This window comes from Crocodylus siamensis, chromosome 2 (assembly GCF_052110815.1).
Source record: "Crocodylus siamensis isolate JL-2025a chromosome 2, ASM5211081v1, whole genome shotgun sequence".
Classification (NCBI taxonomy): Eukaryota; Metazoa; Chordata; order Crocodylia; family Crocodylidae; genus Crocodylus; species Crocodylus siamensis.
Genome location: NC_143396.1, coordinates 26129793 through 26145683, shown reverse-complemented (window position 1 = coordinate 26145683; position 15891 = coordinate 26129793). Strand labels below are relative to the sequence as shown.

General features: G+C 46.6%; 1 protein-coding gene across 1 annotated transcript in view; it reads left to right on the top strand.

Annotated features, from left to right (window-relative positions):
* Positions 1-15394, top strand: part of EVC (EvC ciliary complex subunit 1) — a 117138-nt gene extending 101744 nt beyond the window's left edge. Inside the window, exons 17-22 of the mRNA XM_090034493.1 lie at positions 1596-1707; positions 9982-10108; positions 10638-10731; positions 12281-12392; positions 13478-13482; positions 15102-15394. Of these exons, the coding sequence (XP_089890619.1) occupies positions 1596-1707; positions 9982-10108; positions 10638-10731; positions 12281-12392; positions 13478-13482; positions 15102-15184 (533 nt within the window). The 3' untranslated portion in view covers positions 15185-15394. The remainder of the gene's footprint in view (positions 1-1595; positions 1708-9981; positions 10109-10637; positions 10732-12280; positions 12393-13477; positions 13483-15101) is intronic.
* Positions 15395-15891: the final 497 nt, after the last annotated feature.

Here is a 15891-nt window from a genome sequence, read left to right as displayed (position 1 = left end):
GAGGAAGGATGGCATCCCTCCTCCAGCTGTGCTCGCTTGGTTCTCAGAGGTCCAGAGCCAGGCCCATGGGGTGGGGATATCCACTCCCCGACCCCTCTGCCTCTGCTCCCCAGCCCTCTACTGTGCATCTCTCAGGCCTGACTCCTGTGACATCCCAGGGGCAGAGCCGGCCCAGTGTTTAGGCAGAACAGACAAACGGGCTGAGGGTAGCCCACCTACCCTGCAAGTATTAATGGGGACCTGCAAAGTAGCCTGGGATGCCAGGGGACTGAAATCTGATTTGAGTTAGGAGGAGATCTGGAACAGAAGTTTGACTGACTGGACTAAACTAAACCAATTAAATCTGATAATACATCCATCCAAGTCTCTCTCTGATCAGGTTCTGCCATTTTTAAACCAGTCTACATGTGCTGAACTTCTGTTCCATTACAGGTTACATAAATCAGTGTAAGTAATTGGAAACTGGTGTACAGTCTATAGCTAACTGAAGGGTGGTTACAAAAAGGATGGAGCTAGATTGTTCTCAGTGGTGGCAGATAAAAGAACAAGAAGCAATGGTCTAAATTTACACCAAGGGAAGTTTAGGTTAGCTATTAAGAACAAGTCTTTCACTAGGAGGGAAGTAAAGCATTGAAACAGACTACCCAGGGTGTGTCTACATGAGATGTTTACTGCATTGCTAATTAGCTCTGCAGTAAACATCTCAGTATCTACACATGCAGCCCTATTAAGCTGCAGGAAACAAATAAACTCTTCAGCAAGCTAGTACTTGTAAATACAAGTACTGTCCTGCTGAAGAGGTTTTTTGTGTGCAGCAGCACACATGTAGATGCTGACCCAGCTGGCTGGGGCACGAGGGTGCATCAGTATGGGGGTTGCCTGCCAGCTAGCCCCAAACTAGAACACCCTTGTACCCCAGCCATCACCTCCACAGCATGTTGAGCGGGGTCGGAGCAGCCCTGGGCTGGCAAGCTGACCCCCCCAGACTCCCTGCCAGCTAAGGTTGCTCCAGTCGGGCTCAACGTACTGTGATTCTGAACATGCATGTAAACACAGTGCCCTGGAGCAATAAACTCTGGTGCAATATGTGCCAATGTTTATTACTTCACATTAATATGCACATGTAGACACACCCATAGAGAGGCTGTGGAATCTCCATCCATGGAGGTTTTTAAGACCCAGCTAGACAAAGCCTTGCCTGTGATGATCTATTTGGAGATGGTCCTGCTTTGAGCAGGGGGTTGGACTAGATATCCTTAGGTCCCTTCCAACCCTAATTTTCCATGATTCTATGATCTATCCATCAGTTTAATGAGGAAAATGGCTAAAAATATTAATTCCCTTAAAATTACCTGTGTCTTAACCTTCATGGAGAAAAAAAGGTAAGTATTTCAACTAGTTTTAAAAGAAATTGTGTGTAGCGTGGCATAAGTAAGCAAAATGTATTTCATATGCTACAAGAGCAATAATTGTTGGAAGACTGTATTGAATTGTGCTGATAGGAAAATATAAATTAACAGCAGTCACACAACTAAAACTATCACAGGGCTTGTAATTTTGAGCAGATGATTATTTCAGGAGTGTTGTTATTTTAGCAGAAAGGAGTGAAAATCACAGACTTAAAAGAAAACATGAAGAGAATGAATGGACATTGAAAGAAAAACCTAATGAAGGTACCTTGGACATATCATCTGCTGTTCCTCAAAGGTGAGAGCAGACTGGGGAATTACTTGCTCTTAAATCTTACGACTTGTCTCAGTACTTCTATATATGATTAACAGGGATCGGGGTTTTGTTTCCCAATGAAAAACAGAAAAATATGGATTTTCCCCTTTATTGGAGGAAAATGGAGATTTCTTATTTTAATGGAGAATCCTTCAGGTTTTGCAGTTTATCAAAGAGCTCTCTGCAAGCTGCAGGGAGCTGGGAGGGAGCAGGAGGAGGGCGGTCAGGCAGGGGGAGCCATGTGCATGTATCTGCACACAGCCACCAGGTAGCCTGGAGAGCAGCTACTGTAGGTGGGGGGGGGGGATTGAGGCCCCCATAGAGAGGGAGGGAGGAAGCTGGGCAATGCTGGGGCTGGGGCTGCTGCCTAGCCAGGCATTGTGTGGGGTTTGGGACCCAGGGCTGCAATGTGCAGCCTCAAGGCCCCAGCGGGGAGCAGGATGGGGCTGCAGGTGGCTCTTCCAGGGGGCAGGCGGTGTGGGGCCAGCTCCCTGCCACTGCATGCATTTCTGAGGGGCAGGGAGAACCTGTGCCCCCCAGATCTGTGCGCAGGACAGGCACAGGTGCCTGCTGTGGGCTCAGTCTTCTGCCCTGCTGCCTCCCCCAGGGCCTCTGTAGCCCAGCGGGTGCAACATGGCACTGCTGGGAACAGTGGGGTTGCGCGGGGATCTCTCTGCTGCTCCAAGCTCCGTACTGTCCTAGCGATACATCCCCTGCACATGTGGCAGAAGTGAGGGGCACAACCCCAGGCCACCACCTCTGCTGCTGCTGTACATCTAGTAGACGCATTGCCAGGGGAGCGCAGAGCTTGCAGTGGCAAAGAGATCCTTGTGCAACCCCGCTGTTCCCTGCAGTGTCAGGTCTCATCCACTGGGCTGTGGAGGCCCTGGGGGAGAAGAGCAGGGTGGGAGTCTTGAGTAGTGGGCAGCCTGTACCCACCCCTGCCCCACACACAGATCTGGGGGTCATGGGTTCCCCCCTGCCTCCCCAGGAGTGCAAGAAGTGGCCCTAACCCTAACCCCCACCCCACCTAAACATGCAGCAGGTAGGCAGCAGAGGGGTGAGCTGGGCTCCCCTCTGCTGCAGCAGCCGCCACCACCTCCTGCTAGGGGCAGGGGGCTGTGGACCCAGCTCCCTGGCCCCATAGCCCTGGCAGCTGAGGGTGGGATGGGGGGCTGTTGTTGGGGAGCAAGTGGAGAGTTCAAACAGGGCTGTGGGGAAAGTGAGGGGCCTTTCATTTTAATCATGGACTTTGGAGTTTTTAATCAGAGAATTTGCAATATTTTTAAATGGAGAATTTGCAATTTTGTGCAGGATCCCTGATGATTAAATAGTTTGTCTGTGATAGCTGCTTGTCTTTAAGAAAAAGAAAATAAATGTATTTCCAAATTATGTGAAAACCATATTTCAGTAATTGCTTTGTTATTAACCAACTTTTTGATGCTCAGTGATCACAGAATGGAAAGCCAAATAAATCTAATTTCTATTGGAATAGTTAAAAAAATAAAGAAAAACCCATTGCAAACCATGCACTGCTTTTTAAAAGTAATTTGAAATAAATATTAGATGAGTACTAATGCTTTCTGATCCATCATACTCTGTCCTATCTACTTTAAATATTGAAGTATTATTAGTCAGCCTTTGAGTAAATTTACATTGCAATTTAGGTAGAGCTAAGGGAACATGAATTTGAAATGAAAAGAAAAATGAAATTCATATTCTATGCAGAATAGAAAAAGTAGAGAAGAGATCTCAGGAGGTCAACGAATCCAACCCCCAGCTCAAGGTACGATATGCCCTTAAGCTAAGCCTTCCTAGACAAGTGTTCCTGTTTCTGAAATCTTTGGAAAAACTGCTCAGCCATTCATCCTTTCCCCGTGACATTTTAGACTAGATCTTTCAAACAGATCTAGTTCTTAAAATGTATTAGTGCAAATATAACATAAAAGATTTTAGTACAACCAAAAATAAGTAGATCACCCAAGTATGATTTTACCCAAAGATCCTCAGCTAAAAAACAACTCTTTCCAGGGTTAAATTTCTACCATAAAAAAATATATTGTGTATGTGCTTGCAAAACAGGCCCTAGGACATGAAATACAGGAGATTATAATGTAATATTCCTGTCAATTTTTCTACTACCTATTCATGTCATCTCTTCACTGTTTCATAAAGAACTGGCTTAGCATTAGAACAGACACAGACCATGTAAGTTTGACACACTAAGGAGGTTAAGTGTTTCTTCAGATATTCTGCTGCCTCTAAATTGAAATAAATCATTACTAAGGGCCCACTTTTTATCCTCATTTGAAATATTAGTTTTCTAGAGAGTAATCCACATAGCTCAAAGCTGCACAGAAAAATCTCACTTTGTCACTCATCATTATAATCTTTATTCTGTTTCCATGAAACTTCCATCCTTCCAAATTGACCAATGATAGCTGTTGCTTTATTTTTTAATTTGTCCATAATATATTTTAATATTTTCCCAAAAAGTCAACTTCATTTCAAGCTGAAATACAGATTCATGAAGAAGGAGGGTTTTTTTCTTTACAAATTCAAGATAGCATCATAACACAAATCAATTATCAGCACTTATTTTTCCCCACTTACTGTAATTTCCTCTAAGGTTATATCCTAGTTATATAGAATGCATTAACTGATCCACTTCCTTTTAAAAATCAATGGGAGGGCTCCTGTTGATTTCTTTGGTGATTAGAATATCAAATAGAAAAAGTAAATATTCTCTAGTCATTTAACATTAAAATAGCCCTTGATTAAGTACTTTGGTGGTATTTAGATGGCAGTTGCACTTGGAGTGCTCAAATATCAAAGGCAGTTAAAGAGCAATTTTTTAAAGGTATTTAGCTCTTTAAAAATCTGGGCGTAACTGAAATTAACACTGCAGTTTCAGAGCAGAGGAGGCTGGAGAAGAGAGGCATTTCATATTTAGCAGAGATAAGATATTTAGAGTTCTGTTATTTTAACATTAAAACATCAAAAAAAAAAACATGCAGAGGTATATTTACCAATGCAAATGCTGGCCTGGAAAGGTCAGATATGCATGTCTCAGTTTGATATCACAGACCTCAGAGATTCACAGATTGTAAGGCCAGAAGGGACCTCAGAAGATTGTCAGGTCCAGCCCCCTTCACAAATCAGGAAAGGTAATTGGGGATCAGGTGACCCCAGCAAGGTGACTGTCTAGTCTCCTCTTGAAGATGTCCAGGGTAGGTGATTGCACCACTCTGGAGGGAGCTTATTCCACAGTCTGGACACCCTGACTGTGAAGAGGTTTTTCTTAATGTTGAGCCTGAATCGATCTTCCAGGAGTTTGTAGACATTACTCTGGTTTGCCTCTTGGGTGCCTTCAGATGCTCACCAAGCCCTTGATGTACTCCCCTAGTGTAGCACTAAGCTGCTATCAGGTCCCCCTTTCAGCCTTCTCTTCCTCAAACTGAAGAGTCCCAGATCCCTCAGGCTTTCCTCATATGGCTTGCTTTTGAAAAACTTGATCATACAGGTGGCTCTTCTCTGGACTCTCTCTCAAGCTTGTCCACGTCCTTGTTAAAATGTGGTGCCCAGAACTGGACACAGTACTCCAGCTGTGGTCTCACCAGTGCTGAGTAGAGCAAAAGAATCACCTCCTTGATTTTGCTGGAGATGCATCAATTGATGCATGCCAGCATATTATTTGCCTTACTGGCTATGGCATCACACTGCCGGCTCATATTCATACTGTGATCTATTATAACCTCCAGGTCCTTTTCATTCATGGTGCTAGTCAGTTTGGTGCCACCAAACCTGTAGGTGTGCTGGGTGTTGCTCGTCCCCATTTGGAGCAACTGGCATGTTGTCACGGAGTCACGTAGGTGCCCCGTGACTGTGAGGGTGATTGGCAGAGCTGCCAATCACCTGGGCAGCTCAGGTGCTGGTTACCAGGGCGACCAGGTGGTCACATGGCCAGAAGGGGGCAGGGCCAGGCCTTTATAAACAGCTTAGGCCGGAGCCTGACTCACAGTTCCCTTCTGGCTGCTGCAGGAGCAGGAGCTCTGCGGCTCGAGCTGAGTGGCCTGAGTTGGTGGTCGCAGCCTTACCACACTAACCGGCTGTGATGATGCCGGGAACAAGATCACCCTGAAGGGAGGTAGGGCTGAGAGCCCTGGTAGGGCTTGGAGTTATGGTTAGGCATATGGAGCCTCTGTATTTATGTTGCAGCCAGATGGCTTGAGGTTATGTTACAGTTTGCACCGGAGGACCGGGTGAGGCTGTAGGGGAGTGAGGAGGCCTCACGGGAGCTCCCCAATAGCTTGGGGGTTCCCAGTGCCCAGTAGGGGCACAGTGCCGGGGGGCACTATTGTCGGCGCCAGGGAGGCACTGTATGGCGCCAGGGAGGCGTGGTGTGCAAGGTTGCAGACCCCAGCCCATAAGGGCGGGGTGTAGCCCGGTGGGGCAACTTGACCCTGAGAAGGGTCAAGGGGACAGGCACGGTGGCGAGCGCCTGTGCCCTAGCGCGAGGCGCAGGGTATCGGCCCTAGAGAGGGCAAGGCCCCAGAGCGAGAGGGAGCGCGAGGCGCGGGGTGTCAGCCCTAGAGAGGGCAAGGCCCCAGAGCGAGAGGGAGCGCGAGGCGCGGGGTGTCAGCCCTAGAGAGGGCAAGGCCCCAGAGCGGGGCGGAGAGGGAGCGCGAGGCGCGGGGTGTCAGCCCTAGAGAGGGCAAGGCCCCAGAGCGGGGCGGAGAGGGAGCGCGAGGTGCGGGGTGTCAGCCCTAGAGAGGGCAAGGCCCCAGAGCGGGGCGGAGAGGGAGCGCGAGGCGCGGGGTGTCAGCCCTAGAGAGGGCAAGGCCCCAGAGCGGGGCGGAGAGGGAGCGGAGCGCGAGGCGCGGGGTGTCAGCCCTAGAGAGGGCAAGGCCCCAGAGCGGGGCGGAGACGGAGCGCGAGGCGCGGGGTGTCAGCCCTAGAGAGGGCAAGGCCCCAGAGCGGGGCGGAGACAGGGCGTAGAGAGCGCGGTAGAGGCCCCAGAGTGGGCAAGGCCCCAGAGGGGGCGAAGCGCAGAGGGCTCGGTACAGGCCCCAAAGGGGGCGAGGACCCAGAGCGGGGCAGAATAACCCGTGGTAGCGAGCCGGCCCAAGGGCACCGAGACTAGGGCGGCGAGAGCGAGCCGGCCCAAGGGCACCGAGACTAGGGCGGCGAGAGCGAGCCGGCCCAAGGGGCGCCAGCGACTAGCTGGCGGCCCAGTGAGACAGGCCCAGGACGCAGGGAGTGGGCGGGAGATAGGAGCCCGACCCAAGGGGGCGCCAGGTGGGCGAAGAGCCCAGGGGCCCGAGAGAGAGAGCGAGGGCACCGGAGGGGCGAGCGACCATACAAACGTCCCCCAGACCAGCTGCGAGGCTTGGGGCATGCTGAGGGGGAGGTTTGGAGGCACGCATAGCCCTTAAGGCGGGACGCATACGGATACCCCATTCTGGATTAGGGACAGGAACACCAGTACCGTCCACTAGGGAAACAGGCAGCCTCCACATTATATATTAGTCATCAAAGTTGTGGCGGGCGAGATTCTGAGGGTGCTACATTCACCCTAACGTGACAGTAGGGGGTGCTAGGGAGTTCACGGCCGCCCCTAGGCCCCGCTCCCTCACACATGTCAATATAGAACTTCATCAGGTGGCAATCCACCTAACTTGCTAGCTTATCATCTGCCTGTATCTGTAGCCTGTCTTCAAGCATGACCATGCTACCCCATAACTTGACGCCCTCCGCGAACTTGGCCATTAAGCTCTTCACCCCCACATCCAAATCGTTAATAAAGATGTTGAAAAGTACTGGACCAAGCACCAACCCCTGTGGCATACCACTGCCCACTTCTCACCAGGATGACACAGATCTGTTCACTTTGACTCTCTGGGTCCTATCCTGCAGCCAGTTTCTTATCCACCTGGCTGTCTTGGAGTTAAGCCCACAATCCTCCAATTTTCTCATGAAGACATTGTGGGTTACTAGATCAAAGGCCTTTTGGAAATTAAGGTATACAATGTCAACCTGCTCTCTTGTGTCCAGGTGGTGAGTTACCTGGTCATAGAAGAAAGTGAGGTTCATAAGGTAAGACCTGCCCATGACGAAGCCATGATTTGGCCTATAGTTAGCCAGGTCCTCCCTCCTCCCCTTCTTGTGGATGGGCACAACATTGGCCCTCTTCTAGTCCTCAGGGACTTCTCCAGAGCATCATGAGTTATGGAAGAGCTTCGCCAGGGGTTCTGCAATGACTTCGGCCACCTCCTTCAGCACTCTAGGATGAAGATCATCCAGTTCCACTGACTTGTATGCATCTAATTTTTTTTTAATTGGTCATACACCAATTCGACAACTGTAGTAAGAAGGGGATTATTCCTACTGTGCTCATCCTCTACTCCACCTGGTGTGGTTTTCCTCTTGGTCCGGTGAAAGACAGAGGCGAAATAGTCATTCAGGAGTTCAGCTTTCTCCTGGGTAGTGGTAACCAGCTCTCCTGAGTTGCTGAGCAATGGCCCCACACTCCCATTTGTTTTTGTCCTGTTCCCTGTGTACCTAAAGAAGAACTTCTTGTTGTCCTTGATTCCCATTGCTAATCTAAGTTTGGTCACTGCTTTAGCCTGTTTATCTGTTCCCTGCAAATGCAGGCCATCGTGGAATAGTCCTCCTTGGGGCCCACCCTGAGCTTACATTGTTTATAAGCCTCTTTCTTCTTTCTTAAGAGGACTGATTTCCCTGTTTAGCCAAGCAGGCTTCCCAGCCCTTCTATTACCTTTTCTCTGCATGGGAATGGACTTCCTTTGTGCTTCAAGGAGTGTGTCCTTAAGGAACAACCACTCTTCATGCACACCTTTCACCTTTGGTCCCTGATCCTACAGCACTTGCCTTACTAGTGACCTAAGTTTGTTAGAATTTGTATTTTTCAAGTTCAAGTCTTCAATCCTACTTGTCTGCCTTACATCCGACAGTGAACATGATGGTTTCATGGTCACTGTTGCCCAGACTTCCCTCTATTTTTAAAATCAGTCACCAAGTTGTCTCCTTTGCCCGGGACCAAGTCTAGCAGCACGTCGCCTCTGGTAGGCCCATGCACCTCCTGAGTAAGGAAGAGATCCTTGACAGGTCAGAAAGGATCGCAACCAATCCAACTTAACCAAGTGTTCCTCCCAAGAAATGTCTGTCTGGATAATTAAAATCGCCCATGATGACCAAGTCACGTGCACGTGCAGCTTCAGTCAATTTTCAAGTAAACTCCAGATTGAATTCCTTCCTCTGGTTTGGTGGTCTGTAGTATATACCTACAGTTAGGTCTGTCTTGCCACGAACACTTGACTCAGGGTTTCAAGCTGTCCATTTTGGCAACCGAACTCCAAAGAAGTATACTGCGCTTTCACGTAGAGAGGAACACCTCCACCTTTCTTCCCCACCCAGTCCCTTCTATGCAGGGTGTAGCCCTCTATAGCTGTGCTCCAGTTGTGTGAGGAGTCCCACTAGGTCTCCGTAATCCCTACTAGATCATGATGCACACTGGAGAGTAGGAGGGCTAGCCAAGTTAAAGCTCCTAATTCTTTTCTGTCTTCACTATGTTTTAAAAAGTTAGTCTCCCTGGCAAATGGGCAACAGAGTTGATGTGAAGATTAACTACCAAATGCAGCATAGTGCTGCTGCAGCCTGTAACCAGTGATTGTCAACCAGACAATCTGGGTACTGCCAGATCCTTTGAAAGGTGCTACAAGTGGGAGCAGATAAGTAGATAAGCCAAGCAGATAAGCACAGACTCTGACTTGTCCCTGCCTAAACGATTCCCCAGCTGCACTGCCCAGCCCCTCTGCAAGGAAGTAAGCACTGTAATATAGAAATATTTTTTTGAAAATGGGTGCCACTCAATTCACAAAAGTTATGGAAGTGTCCCTCAAGTCTAGCGAGGTGTGCCTCACAACCAAAAAGATAGAGAGCCACCGCTGTAATCTCAGACCACTATGTGATCTGAATCTCACCAAAGGACCATCCAAGGCAACATAAGTACCTACAGGGTTAGAATTAAAAATAAACCTAACTAGAAGACAGAAAAATACAGAGATTCCATTTACTGATCATGGAGACTAATAAAATATGTTGCTGTAGCAATACTGACTGCTCATTTATCACTGCACAGGATGATGTTATTAGTCTTATCTTTTCTCTAACAATGTATCTATCCTTTCAACTAACCAAACTACATATTCAAAATTTTCTGATTCCCTTTACCAGGATGTTATTGCAGCAAAAAAGGTTCTTGGCCCAGTTTGACATGCAGCAACAGGCTCGACTGAAGTCTCTAAAGCAGAGGATACTGGCATTACATCATCTAGAAACAGAGGTTGAGAACCAGCTAAAGGTAAAGCAGAGTAAAACAAAACACAGCTATCTGAAGACCTGATCCCACTCCAGTTATACTCAGCAGCAAAAATTTCTGATAAATTCCTTTTCCAAAGTGTACTGAAGTCAATGGAAAGGTACCCCATTGGCTCAAATGGGCTGTAAAGCAGATTTGCAAGTTTTCAAAAGCCACATCAATTAAACTTATTGTTAAATCTGATTCACCTAAAGATGAAAATTTGGTGGCAGTTTTTTATATTAATGTCTTATTTTTCCACCTCAGGTTCCCTACAGAGCAAGTTCTAAAGAGACCAGCTCCTTCATTGTGAGGACATCTGTCACAATGCATTTTCTTCTTTTAATCAACAGCAAAAAACAGTCTTCCTATTAATAGTTACATGCTTTCATACACAGAAGTAAAGATGGTCACTACGTATGCTTTTAACTGCATACATTTCCTCTCCATCACCCATGCAGAGGAGAACGGAGTCTATAAACATTCTTGGTAACATTCTTCTATTTTAAACATTTGTCTCCTTTGTGTTCAGCAAGCAGAACAGGACTTTATCACTGAGGTAGCTGGATTGGCCCGAGTTCCCCTCCCAGTTCACAAGCAGCCTTTAAATAGGACCACTCAATCAGGTGAGTGCAAAGATGCTTGCTTGTTCTTTAAAAGTTCATTTATGATAAAGTTTGCTAATTACACACACACAATATTTTAAAAACCAGGCTTATAAAAAGAGGCAATATGGTTAGCCAACTAAGATTCTAACCCATTTTTTTTGTGGGGCACCAGATTTTTAAACCAGAATACATTATCCAGGTTAACATTCCCACTTCAGCACTCAAAGACAAAAATGGGGGGAAAGGCGTTTAAAATACTCCTGTGGGTCCCTCTGTTTGAAAGGGGCTTAAATAGTTTTCAATTATAGAAGCTTCCTTTAATCTTTTCAAATGAAGACATTAGTCTCCTGGTTATATACCTCTGATCATGCTAAAGTTGAAGTTTTTAGCTGAGTTAATTGTATTTTAATTAATTCGGTATTTCAGGTGACACAGACAAATTTGTCAGCCTTGCATCATTTGACTTGTTTTAGGTCTACAATCAATTCTCTAGCCCAACTTTTCTTTTCTATATGGTGTTCGAAGTCAAATTAGCTAAATCAGTTCCAAATTACACTGATTGAGCAGAATTCAATCATTCCAAAATCCATATTGATTGAGCAGGCAGAATTCAATCATTCTAAACAACACATATGGCGCTACAACCGGCAAGCATCCTCCATCCCAGACTCTCACCCTGGGACTTCATACTCCCAGATCCATTGGCAGGCATCCTACGTGCAGGCCCAAGCCCAGAGGTCTTGGGAATCTGACGCCCCCTACATTTCATCTGAGCCAAAAGGCTGAGTCTGCAGGTGTAATTAATTGTGTGCAACAATCAAGCTTAAAACTGCTTACCTTACTGAACCAACATATCAGGTACTCTGAAGCAGCTAGGGTAAGATTTTAAAGAACTCAGAGCTAGGAGGAACACAACTACCATTAAAAGTGAACGTAATTTTGAGCTTTTAACTCACTCACCTAGGCAGTTCCAGAAATCCCTTTCCCCCGCCCACAAACTAACATTACTTATGCTAATGGCATACTCTCACTCCCTACATACTAACATTACTTATGCTCTGCTTGTGGGTACAAAACTAAAGGCACCATTGAGAACACTACAAAAATGAGCCATTAGCATCCATTGCTTCATCTTGAAATTTCTTCCATAAAACCCCATGCCATTTTCCTTAAAATGATAGAGTTCCTACCTTTATTTTTTAGTTTGGTTGTTGTTAATAACAGTTTCCAACTGTTTGCTAAGAGTTAATCTGTTTAGAAAATACCTAATCATGTTGTAGCCATTTTACAACACTGAAAAATATATCAGCCTTTGGCAAACCTGAAAATTAAGACATGGCAACTTCATGATGCATCATAATTACAAAGCATTAAGACTTGTGTAGATGTTTAAATTATTTTGGGTTAAGTTTGCGTATGTATTTAACATGGAATGGCTGTTCTGGAATAGTTTCAGGCATGGACATACTTGCGTTGGTAGTATAAGCGTCCTTTGTTCTTTAGCTCGATCTAAAGCAGACAAGCCCTTACCACTGTGATTGTAAATCATGTTTCCATGCCACTGCAGGAAAAAAATCTAAAATAAAAATGAAAAATGCTCAATCCCAGGAAAAAGAGGACCCTGCTGACTGTCATGAAAAAGACCAGGCACCTGATAGACAGAACGCTGGGTCACTCAGGTACTACAGGACCTAAAACTGATGTCTCTCTTTTTTCACAAGCATGGGTTTTTTGGCAGACATAATATTTTTTTCCAGGAAAGTGTGCCTGTATGCTAGAAACAAAATACAGTATTTACCTAAACCTAAGATGACCCTGAATATAAAATGACCCACCAATATTTAGGTTCTATATATTGAAATTTTGTTACAATTTTCCATGTCTAGGACCTAATTATTAGAAGGTCATCTTAAATTCATCCCCTCAACCACTGCAGTGGGGAAAGCAGTGGCCAGGAAGCAGATGATAAAGGAAGCAGTTGAGGGGCAGGCAGTGGGAGAAACAATCATGGGGGTAACCTGTAAGGGAGTCGGTGTGAAGACAGCGGGCAGTGTTTGGGGGAGGGAGGGGGTTAAACAGCTTGACCCCTGCCCCTTGCCTCCTGACTCTTGTCCCTACCTCCCCACACAGCCTCAGCCAACCCTGCCTCCTCTTCCTCCCCATGCTCCCTCCACCACTTCCACTGCTGCTTACCCTGTTCTGCTCTATCAGGGTCAAACTCTGCTCTGACCTGGTAGCAATGGCAGAGCTGCCGCACCCCTGCCATGGCTGCTAGTAGGCCAGGCTGGGGCACAGATACGCTTCATGCCCAGGCTGGAGCAGAACCAAAGCCTACTAGAGCAGAGCAAGGATAAGCTGCACGGGGTCTTAGGAAGAAATGGTGAGAAGGGAGAGGCGAGGCAGAGAGGGTGCAGGGTGCCCAAGACTGCAAGGGGCGGGGGGTGGTCAGGCAGGCAGCACAGAAGCTGCAGGGGGTAGAGATGGGGCAGAGAGAGAAGGCAGTGGGCTGGCAGGAAGCAACTGCCTGCCCCCTGCTGCCTCATACTCAATTCCAAGACAAAGGGCTTTTTCCCCCCATGTTATAGGGAGGAAAATCTTGTCTTGGAATTAAGTAAATATGGTAATACTTTTCTTTTAAGAACTGATATGTCCCACAAACACCCTTCACAATTTTAAGCTTCTAAAATTGGCTCCATAGTCTGTAGAACTTTAATGGCTTACTACTTATTTTTACTTAAAATTAAAGTATGTTGTTTGTGTTCAGTATTGGTATTTCCACAAGGTATCACTGTGGAAACGCATGAGGCCAGGTTCTCAGATGATGTAAGCCATCTAACCAACTCAGCTGAGAGATGCTGAATTTTATCTGGAGTAAATCAGTGTCTGGTTTCTAAGCTTTTAGCCACCCCCTTTATTTCATGACTAAAAGGAAAGGCCTGTTATCGGCATGTGCTTTAGAAGATGATTTTGATGACAGAGGTTTCATTTGGCTTATGCTACTAAAAGAGAAGAAATTACCTCAGACCTGAAACACACAAGCTCATTATAAAGGGAAAGATCAAACCAACCTGCTGGGTTGCTGGAGTTTTGATATGTTGAGCACAAAGGAAATCTGGCTGACCAGCTGAGTGAACAGTTGGTTCTCAAGAACCACAGAGAGACTGTGAGTACACATATATATCCATTGGGTAACCTGATGCCCTCAGCACTTTTTCACATACTCTTTGCTACAACCAGCAAGAGGTAAATGTATAACAATGGCCACATCTACAAATGCATTTGATCCAGCCTAAGTTTACTCCAGTGTAAGCTACTCTAGAGTAAGCATTTTCAGGCCTCTGTGGGGACTAGGGAGAAAATGTGCTGCTCTTTGCACCAAGTTTCCTGCAGCCCTGCAATGGGCCCCTCCTGCCACCGGAGGGGAAATCTAGGCTCTCCCTGGGTGCTAGCCCAGGGGCTGACAGGGAACAGGGGGCCAGGAGAGAGCTGGCTCCTGGCCCTGGGGGGCTGCCTGGTGCTGGGGTGTGCACAGTGGTCTGCAGGATGGAGCTGGGCAGAGGCTGGGCAGCTTGTTCCCTGCCCAGTTCTGTGAGTGCAGAGCTTATGGGGGGGGGGGGGGGGTTAGTTCCCCACTCAGCTTCATGAGTATGGAGCTGGGGGGGAGGAGACAGGCTGAAGGGTTGTTCTCCACCCACTTCTGTGAGCATGGAGCTAGGGTGGGGGGGGCAGGCTGGTAGGCTTGTTCCCCACCCAGCTCCATGAATGCAGAGCTGGGAGGAAACAAGCTCCCCAACATCTCCATGCTCCCTGCCCCCACCAGGAAGGAGATAAGGATCTCCCAGCATTGACCCTGTGGTCACAAAACCTGCGCTGGGAAATAAGGGTCTCCCATCACTGGCCTCATGGTTGTGGATCTGGTGGTGGGAGATAAGGGTCTCCCAGCCCTCCGCTCCCCAGTCACGGTGGTGGAGCAAGAGGCTTGGAGCTCCCTACTGCCAGGGCAGGGGGACTTAGTCCCCACCCAGTCTTCTATGATGGAGCCCGCCCTAGCAGCAGGCAGCTCCCGGGGGGCAGGGAGCTATCTCCTGCCCCCTGTTGGACAGCTGCACCATTACTAACCTTGAGTCAACGCACATGCTTACTTCTCAATAAACTCTATTAATGAACAGTTAAGCATCTTGTGTAGACACGCCCACTGAGAAGAAGCACAAGACAGAGCAGAGGGAGTGTGTCTTTATAAACTTGCAGGCTTTGAATAAGTGTCTGTTGAAATGGGAAAGTACAAACAGGAATTTCCTTCCTTTAAGTATAAAAATAGATTTATATAAGAAGAAATTACCATGGAAAAACTAGATCTGTAACTTTGTTTTTTGGTTTTGTGTTTTCAGAAATAAGCCAGAGTCAACATGAAGGCAAAAACTCAAAAGATGCTGAAAAAAAGGTGCAACATGCAGTGAACACAGTCTTCTGAACTGTCTCGGACCTTGAACACGAAGTCCCAAAGCAGATTTCTGGAACGTCTGAATTATAAAATATACTTACTGAATCAGCTCCCTAGGGAACAAAGAAGAACCTTATCAGAAGTCATTACATCTTATTTTACAATGGTAAAGCAATAAAAAACAGAAACAATGTATCTTGCAGTATGGAAATAAAGTATGCAACTGTCTTAGTCTTCTAATTCAACAGTCAAAATTGATTTTGCTAAGAAGGAGGTCTACCAACCACAGCTTTGATAAATATCTTCTTGTGAAAGGCGGCAGGATTCACAAGAAGTCACAGTGCTCTGGAATCAAGAAAAGTAAGGGCAAAACAGGATAGTCAAATATTATACCTGCCATTGATGTTCTTCAAAGGACACCTTGCAAGAGCAGACCAATGGGACAATGCTGTGACCTTTTGGTCAGCCAGGATTAAGAGTCCTGACTGAAGCAAAAAACCCTCAGTCAGCCATCTTCTATGGTGATGTGTCAGTTCTAGTAATTTTGGGGGAGTAAATAAAGATGTAAGTAGGAGTATATTCAAGTGTCATGCAAATTCAAGCCATCTGTCCCAGACATGGTCCAAGAAGTGTTTAGTTTTGTTGGTGGAGGGAGGAAACGAGAGAAACTGTTAAGTAAAAAAGAGAGAGAAACTCATTTATGTGATAATCTATTACAAGCAGTATTATTTAACAAT